This window comes from Periplaneta americana, chromosome 3, assembly GCF_040183065.1.
Source record: "Periplaneta americana isolate PAMFEO1 chromosome 3, P.americana_PAMFEO1_priV1, whole genome shotgun sequence".
NCBI lineage: Eukaryota > Metazoa > Arthropoda > Insecta > Blattodea > Blattidae > Periplaneta > Periplaneta americana.
Genome location: NC_091119.1, coordinates 45,701,776 through 45,711,435, shown reverse-complemented (window position 1 = coordinate 45,711,435; position 9,660 = coordinate 45,701,776). Strand labels below are relative to the sequence as shown.

At 36.1% G+C, this 9,660-nt stretch overlaps 1 protein-coding gene across 13 annotated transcripts in view; it reads right to left on the bottom strand.

Annotated features, from left to right (window-relative positions):
* Window positions 1–2,084: 2,084 nt before the first annotated feature.
* The window catches only part of pHCl-1 (pH-sensitive chloride channel 1), a 481,286-nt gene continuing 473,710 nt past the window's right edge, over window positions 2,085–9,660 (bottom strand). For all 13 annotated transcript variants that reach the window (XM_069820430.1, XM_069820428.1, XM_069820431.1 and 10 more), the window contains one exon: window positions 2,085–9,379. In XM_069820430.1, coding sequence (XP_069676531.1) covers window positions 9,248–9,379 — 132 coding nt within the window. In that variant the 3' untranslated portion in view covers window positions 2,085–9,247. The remainder of the gene's footprint in view (window positions 9,380–9,660) is intronic.

Sequence of the window (9,660 nt, the reverse complement as noted above, 5' to 3'; positions counted from 1 at the left end):
AAAGTTATCAATAATATGAATGTATATATAGTTGACAAGATAATTTGTTTTTCTTAGTTGTGTATTGTACAATATTTATTGGTGTTCTAGTATTTGAAATTGGTAAATATGTCTGAATATTTTAGATTTTGTACTCAGTTAAACATTTTGATAGTAGAATGTACGTTGATTTAGAGCAGGTATTTTATGTTTTCCACATTGCGTGATAAATTTCGTTAGTATGACATATAATATAGTTGAGAGAGATTTATGAGGCGACAGTAGATTCAATTGCTCTCTCGAATAATTAAATACTATAAACAAGGTGGCAGTTAAAATAGTACCTACTTTAATTTCATTTATTCACCAACAGAAAACTTTTGGACTTGAAAACATACGTCAGTGAGGGTAACACCAAGTATGCAATATTGTTGATTAGTTAAACTTTATTTTTTCATAATTAAATTTATGTTATTCACATTTCTTTTCTGCTTAATAGAATGTAGTTTCAAAATGGATAATCTTATTTTATAGTACAGTTTGAATCGATTTATTTGTTGTGTTCAGTGTTTGGAACAAATTTTACAATAGTAATTGTCAGATTACTTTTTACATTATTGTAGTCTAACACAAAAAAGTTATTCTTTTTGTTGAGTAGAATTTCCTAATTACAACGTCTATTGTCCAGTGCGTTCTGCATACAAAAGCTGGCACAGAAAAGAAAAGAAAATGAAGAGGAAGTGAGAAAATGACAGTTTGAGTCTTGTTGAGCACTTACATTTGTATTCCCACTCAGTCGTCCTTTGTTTGACAAATGTGAGCTGGTTTAGGAAAGAACAAAGTAGAATCACGAAATAATTTGTAATTTTTTAACCGATTGTGAGAGACTTGCAACATGAGGGAATTTTTGTCTAAGCTCTAGAGTTAGCTTCATTGTTTAGTTGAATTGAAAGACAGTAGATTTCACTGATTCATAATTGATTGGTTAGTTGGTTTCAACTGCCTCCAGTAAAACCTATAAAACCTTTGGCAGTGTTGAAGTCAATTTACAAGGTGAGGCATGTCTATATCGAAATTTATTATCTCCGGTGATAGATGATAAATGAGGATTACGACTGGAGTTTAATTGTGACTTGGATGAGTAAGAAACTTCCAGTATATTTTGTCAGGAACCCCTTCGTGCAAGAACAGACTGTCTTCAATCTACAGGACTCTCAGCTTTCCTTCTCTTACGAAGGAAGTTATATTAAGAAATGTTACCTGATATTGTCCTCGATGACCCATTACTGTCTGCTGGGTTTGAACCCATGAGACTTGGACGAGCATGGTAGCCACTTGACTGCCTAGGACGACTCTGTTCCAAGATTTCAATTGATTTAGTAGACTATTGAATTAAATCTAATAAAAAAGTTTCATTATAGGCCTATGTATGAGTTAATTAACTAGGGAACGGATTTTTAGATGCTAAAAACGAGAGATTTTAGACTTCATAAAATCCAATTTAGGACTTTTAGTTTATATAAAATTAACAAATGATAAATGAAATTTTAGCAAATATTCTACGAGTATTTTAGGTGGAATTTATATACAAAAAAAGTCTACCGCTGTGGAGTAACAGCATGTCTGAGCGTGAAACAAGAGGACTGGGTTCAAATTCTGATTGGGACAAAAGACCTTATTGAGGTTTTTCTGGGGTTTTCCCTCAACCCATTAAGAGCAAATGCTGGGTAACTTTCGGCACTGGACCCTGGACTCATTTCGCTGGCGTTATCACCTTCATCTCAGTCAGATGCTAGATAACCATAGCAGTTGATAAAGCGTCGTAAAATAAGCATAAAAATGTACAGAGAACTGGTACTGACGATGAGTGCTACTGGGCTGAAGACTCTAATTCTGCGAGTGAAAGAGATTGATTGCTGATTGGTCAGTTTCATTTTGCATTGACACAAAAACTAATCTGAACAACCTATTACCCCTATTTTGCTAGGATGTACTATTCCAAACGAACTCCGTTTCAGGAAATTAGGTCAAAATCTTCTTCTCTCCTTTTCTAAGACTAATATGGAACAAACTTGCCAGGTAATGTTTTAAGAGAATTTTTAAAAATATTTTAAATAGTATTTTTGTAGTTTTTGGGGGTATTTTTGCTTTCTTAGTACCAGTATTTTTATTTTAAATATATGCAAAATACTAAAAAATCGCTTTTCAGGCACAAACATAGTTTTTAGGCATTTATAGGAGTTTATGGTTCATTTAGGCGTTTTAGGTCCTATAGAATTTTAACAGAAGGATCCTGTGTACATGAAACGTAGAGATATCTGAATAACATACGTCTAGGATATAGCAAACAAAATAGGTATCAAATTATAAATCCGTTCCCTAATAAATAATGATTTAATGCAAGAGTTGAGTTCCGTTTGAGAAAGAGTTACAATTTAGATGGTTCTGAAATATGGTTAACTGAACATTTGTCCAAGCAAACGAGATGAGGGAAATGTGCTTATTTCGAGACCTTCTACTGTCACATTTGTCTTCAAAGTAATATGCTTTCTCTCAACATTGATTTTTCTTGGAGGTAACTCTAACAGCTAAAGGGGATCACAACACAAAAATCAATTTAATTTTGTTTTAAATCCAGGATACTAGAAGACTCAGAATATAATTGTTTTTATTTTCCTACGTTGCGTTGAGAAGTTACAGAAGGATTTAGCTGAAGAGTTGACGTCATATTACTCCCACATGCTACTCCCTCTCCCAGCCAAGCATGATAATTATAGAAGCTTGTATCATACAGTCAGCATTGTTGTGTGGCGCTGCGTGGATGCTTGTTCTCACCATATTCTATGTTAATTTAATAAGAGTTTTATAATTAAAATGCCTTGTTGCAGTGCTTACTGTTGTACCAATTCAAGTAAAAAGAAGGACGAAAACAAGAAGCTAAGTATAGCTTTCCACAAATTTCCTGATAGATCGACATTGCCTAAAAGGTTTAAAATCTGGACAGAGTTCTGCAAGAGAAAACAGTTTACACCCTCATCTAGTGTTGTGTTATGTTCCTCACATTTTAATGAAAAGGATTTTGAGGTGCCTGAACTTTTAAAAGAACAATTATTAATGAAAGATGAAAAGTTTAACGGTCCCGGACTAAACTCAGGGGTAATTCCTACTGAAAAAATAGGAGTAATTGCTAGTCCATCTTCAAAACAGTTGCGTATTGACAGATATGAAATTAAGAAAACGAAAGACCCGGTTCAGGACATAATGGCAGTGTATGAAACAAGTAGTAATATTCTGGAAGAAAATATAATATAAATGACACATGAACACAAAACACAACAATGTAGTATAGAAATACAATGTGAAATTGGTAATGAGGTGTTCAGAAATTGCCCCCATTCCATGTCCAACTGAAGCAGTTTTGCAGCAGAAACTTTCTCTCACTTCCAGCAACAACACTGATATGCATGTAAATTAACACATTAATACACTACTATATTTCACTTACTATTATGAATGTGTGTTATGTCAATTAGAGTCTTTTGAAGCCAACATAATTTCCACTAGTTTCTGGAAAAACGCGTCTTATAGAATTCACGGCACAAGATGGAATAACAACTCGATTCTTGTCCTATAGATGTCTAAGAATTTATCCAGCTTATAAATTGTTTATAAGCCAAATGGCGCCAGATTTTATTGATAGGAGTTTCTGATAAAAGTAGACATTGTTTTGCTTTACTTTTTGTCTTTATGGCTAAATTATGCCTTGTCATATGTAGAATTTCTGTGTCCAAAATTAATTTATTGAAAGAAGGATGTAATGTGATACAAGAATATGTATCAGTTTCAAGTGTTTTAATACTTTTCACTTCCACGCAGCAAACACATTCTTTATCAGTAGACATTTCCCTGCAGTGATCGCATTTGCACTGTGATTATGTGCCAGCTCTGCCTGTTGTTATAATACTATCTATGTTGAATCTTTCGTACACTACTTTTAACACTTGAATATAAATAATTGATTAAATGGCGATCTTACTCGTGTTAATTATATAAGCATGTGCGGCTTACAGCTGTTTTGGTGCTACTAGACACCATCCTCAAAGCCTTCTGTGTCTCAGCGCCATCTTAACTTCGCTGCCTGTTGTGTGGGTGCGTTCATATGATGAAGAGTTGTGTTAAATAGTGTGTGTTCTGAAATTGATCTAATCAAATTCTCAACACACACACTATTTGACACAACTCTTCATCATATGAACGCACCCACACAACAGGCAGCGAAGTTAAGATGGCGCCTAGACACAGAAGGCTCTGAGGATGGTGTCAAGTAGCACCGAAACAGCTGTAAGCCGCACATGCTTACATAATTAACACGAGTAAGATCTACATTTAATCAATTATTTATTAACACTATCTAATTCACTTTCACTATCATAATTGTCAGAATCTCATTTTTCTGGCTCAAACTGATAAGGTTTTATGTCATAGAAAGACATTTCATATAGTGAACGAACTGTCAATCCCCTGCGTAATAATGTGCTTTCATAACAAGGCAGTGAGTGAAGGAGCATTGTGACATCACTGACTGTTTTGTTTTCCTTGTATAGCGCATGCCCTGTTTCACCAATTGATCTCGCACTTGATTAGAAGAGCATTTTATTTCATAATACATCATAATTTACTCCCAACTAAATTTCGATTTTTGTGTTGTGATCCCCTTTAAGACTAGAACTAAATGTAAGAGTGGAAAATATTTGAAACAAAAATTTCTGTTAAGAAGTTTTTAAAAATAACTGACATAATTTTATTGAGTGATAATTGAGAAATTCTCATTTGTTGACATATAAATGTTACTTTGTCCTTTGCTGTTCTATTGTGTAAGATATTTTTAGTGCTGTTGATCGATCAAAATATTTAATTGATTAATCGAGCTTTGATCAATTTGAAAATGTTTTGGTACTGTAATACACAATTATTGTTAAATTTAACTTGTGTTCGGTGATAAGCATAAGTATTAAATGTTGTATATCTGTATATATTGTATCGATATATTACAAACAACTATTTTAGTTATTTACTAACATGTGTGTTATGAGGCTTATAATTTATTGTGTCAATTTCTCCGCGAATTTTTGAGACAAACATAAATAACAAAAAGTATGAAGACTCACTTAGTTAATACTGCTTCGTCCATGATTTTAAACATGTGAGTGCATTCACATGCTCCGAATTAAGTGCCGCTATACATTTAGTAACAATGTTTCCTGCATCACTAAACACGAAAAAACTTTTTTTTTCTGACAAACACTTCTCCACGATCGCTCAATTTAAATCCAAACATTTCACTGAGTTTACCTCTCAAATTCTCATATGTCATAATGGAGTTTTCACTTTTCACAGACCAAAGAAATCTGATTTTTTTCTTTAGCAAACTAAACATACAAACAAACTCAGTAAAGAAACTGCAACAAAACAATAGACTAGCCCCTATTGTAATTGGGTTACAAAATTTTAGAAGAATTTTACTCTCTCACTTGCATACAGTATAGCCATGGCTAAGGGATGAAGAGGGCAAATCCCAGAAAAGTATGTATTTCATATGCTAGGAAAACGAACTGACAACAAGGTGGAAGTTTTCTTGAAAAACCATAAAACTTAATAAGGATTTCGCATGTGTTTCTACTTTCAATAGGGGTAGACAGGTCACTGTCCTCATATTCACATCTCTTTCTGAAGTGTTTGTGTAAAGATTTGCTGTAACAGTACTATTGTGCTTTGAAGTAAGCAATTTCTGAGAGACGAATGTTGTCGGAGTTTTTAGTCTGAGTTTGCATTAACAAAATAATAATTAATATCAAGTACAACCGATTAATTTTAAGCGACTCGATTATTCGATTAAATATTTTTGATCAATTAATCTTACAACAGAAATTGATCGATTAATCATAGTAATTTCATGTGATGGATTCTTTTTTTCATAAACCAGTCCATTCTGCTTCACACATGGATGCTTATGTTGAACAATGGAAAGGGAAAGTTGGTGATTCTTACTACAATATGGTGTATCCAATAGCAACCCTGTGTGAGTAGAGTGAGCATGTGCTCGAGCCCAGATGAACATTTTGTGGCTACTAAAAGTGCAATTATCTGACAACTTGGCGTGGTCCAAAGTCTGAACACGAGCCGAATGCGAGATCTAAGTGAAAACTTATTGCATCAATAACAGGTATGGACCATGCCCGATATTTGGCAACATTAACCTTTGCCTTACTCTTTCTGAGGGAAAGCATTGAACAAGACACAGTTTCTAAGATATAACCGTGTAATCTTATATTGAAAATCATGTTCAGAAAAATATACAAGAAATTATGTACAGCTTGGTATTTACAATGATTTCAATATGTGTAAAACATTTGGTAACAAACACAACCATTGCTAAAAGTGCTGTCATGGTTCGTAACATGCAAATATATATATGAGATACAAAGCTATATATTAAAAATGTGTTGTAGACACTAAATTAATGTTGTATCTGTGATGAGGCATAACAATCAAATATAGTAAAAAGTGCACGTTTTAGAGTATGTGTGTTAAACTTCTACCCCATAAAGCTATCTGAAGGCGTTGATAATAAAAACACACAGAACACACATGAAACATCCATTGTAATAATACTTGAGGCAATGTGGACATGTTCACATGTTGAGGAATTACAAGCGGAATCCAAGTACAAACGCTAGGTCAGGAGGCAGCCGCCCCTCATCGATCCGAGGGACTGTCCACGGACTCAACCAAGCACAAGGCAGGTGGGACAGTGAAAGTGAGGACTGCTTGCAGCCGTCTGGGCTCCGTGCCATGTTTGCTATGTGTTTTGAGTTTTGTTGTACCCAATGTTCCCTCTAAGCTGTGTGCATGTCTGGTCGCACAATAACGTAAATGCACCACAGATATTTAATTCTTATCAAGAAGTTGAAATTTAAATTTGAGAAAACTATAGGAAGCACTTTTGAAATGCTGAGTGGTCGTCAAGCAGTATAAAAGTTCTTGCTCAGAGCAGCAGTTGTGAAACTATGTGAAACTATAGAAGAAACGTTGAATGTTCTGGAAACAAGTTGTACAGGCCTTGCATCCTGTCTGAGACGGCTGCTTCAAGGTGACAGGGTGTGCACTTGAGCGCGAGGACAGAATCGGGAAGATGAGGTCAGCGGCTCCTGGGTCACTCTGTCTTTACAGTTATACAGGTACACGAAACATAAACGATGCAGAGCTTCTCAGCTTTAGAATGTTTATTTCTCTTTTAGCATCAAGTTTTGCAACAATTTATGCTAATATTTAAAAACACAACCCATCCCTTTATCAGCAAATCTGTCTTCAGACATTTGAGACAGATAGTCATGTGTGAGAAGCGGAAAATCGAATTTGGAGTCTGTCATCAGTCTAAGTGCAAGAAAGAAGGGGGTTGGAGTCAGAGTCCAGTCCGTGAATTTCAGCCGAAGTGTTCATTGTTTCGTTGTGAGGAGAAGTTCGTTGTATTCCGGATTTGCTGATGAAGAGATGTCACTACAAACAGTTGTGGTTCCACTACTTGAGAGAGCCAAGCTACACTTCATAATACTGTTTGTTGGGGAGAGGATCCCTCTAGCGAGAAGCAGAGGGCAAGTATTATTTAGAAAAACAAATATGTTTTGATTAAATGTAATTACTTTAATATTAATGATGAGAATTTAATTGGAGTATTAGGTAATCCATCCCAGGTGCCAACATGTGAAGTAAGTCGAGTTGCTTGCTCCGACACACAGCAACTGTGAAGCAGAGGAAGGCACAGTGAAGCAGCGCCACGCTGGCAGAGAGTCCTCCGTCCACACGCCGGTTGCAAACGGACCACATCTCTGCCACAGGCAGAGGAAAGGGATACATACACATTGGTGTTGATTGGCAACATAAAATGTTTAGAATAGCGACCCGATGCGTGTGTCAACCAAAACTGCAATGGGGCGAGGCCCACCACCTGCCACAGGAATGCATGTGCACCAACTGTGCAGCCGAACTTAAAGAAATAGCAATGCCGCCAGAAGTGAAGGTGTTTTTCATTTGCATCAGTACACTCCCCGATGCGAGGTTGGTGTGCCCTTCCCCATCTATACAACACTTTACGCTCTAGCACAGCCTTGTGATTTCAATCTGTATATACAATAAAAATGTGGCTCAATCCCTTTGAAGTATCTTGTGAAAATACTTCGAGTATAGGTATACATTGTCACCCGTCAGTGCTCCGCGGTAGCTCCAATTCACGAGGACTGGCACTTGCTGACCCTCTGCCTGTTCAAAATGTGATGGACGCACAGACAGACAGACGGACCACTGACACAGGTTTGCCTCACAACCTTCTCATGAGATAAAGTGATAACAATAGGAAGAAATCTCGTCTACTGGTTACATATACAATGTGAAAAAGAAGTAATTTGCACATACACGTGTGTCTGCGTTAATATGATACAAACATTATTAAATATTAAAACACCTGTATGATTTACAGTCGAGACTATAAAAGTTAGCAACGGAATAAATATTTCAAAATAAGAACTTGATATCTTGTTTAACATGAACCATTCATAACAATCATATACTCTCAAATAAACGATAACAAAGAACGTGACTAGCACAACAGCTTCCGAATGCCAAAAGGGGCAAATAAACTCATATATACATATCGCCTGTGCACACATCTTCTCTCTCTACAGCACCGGGCAGACGCGAAACCAAGCAGTGAGGTGCATCCTACGGAACATGAATGTTGGTCCTGAGAAGAACAAGTCGCTTTGGCATCTCGTGATGTGGGGTGCGGCCATGACCGCAGCGTAAGCACAGTGTCGAGCCCGCGAGTCTGCATAACCTTACAATCTTGGCACGGCATACAGACACGAGTAAGAAAATGAAAAAAAACTATCGAACTCAAGAGATTCACTTCTTCTCGGCAGGGAAATAATACTTACCATACCACCACTTATTCCGGCATCATCACTGTAATGGGTAAAATTTACATTTAAATATGGGAAATCCACATAAGCTTGGTTGTGTACCAGTTTGTATTGCTGTGACGACTAGAATATCACATGAGGGTGCACCACCGATCATCAACACTCTTTATCTCACAAAAATCTCCAGATATAGAAATAAATTATGTTGACCATGTGTGAGTGACCCTGCACGCCTTACGAACCAATGTGTTGGCAGCACTGCACAGACACTGTAATTCATTTCACCACTATTCTTATGAGAATCCTTTGTAGTGTATGAAAAAGAAGATGAGAAAGACAGCATAGGCAGTTGGAAACGTGATCCTGGCGATGACATCGATGGTCTTTGCCACACGAATTGGATGTGGAGGTTCTTTCTTCCGGACCTGTGAAGAACATGCACAGTTGACAGTGAGACGAGACAAGGATTTGGAATAACTACAACTTCGTTTATATCTGTCTTCAACTTCAGTATTTCTATTACTTGTCATCTCTTATTTCCTACCACTAACACTGAAATTTTATTGTCTTCCTACTGGGCAATAAAATACATTTCTGCTGACCAACAGTCGCATGGTCTTGAACATCATAAATTATTATTATTATTATTATTATTATTATTATTATTATTATTATTATTATTATCACATCGTTGTTATCATATTCA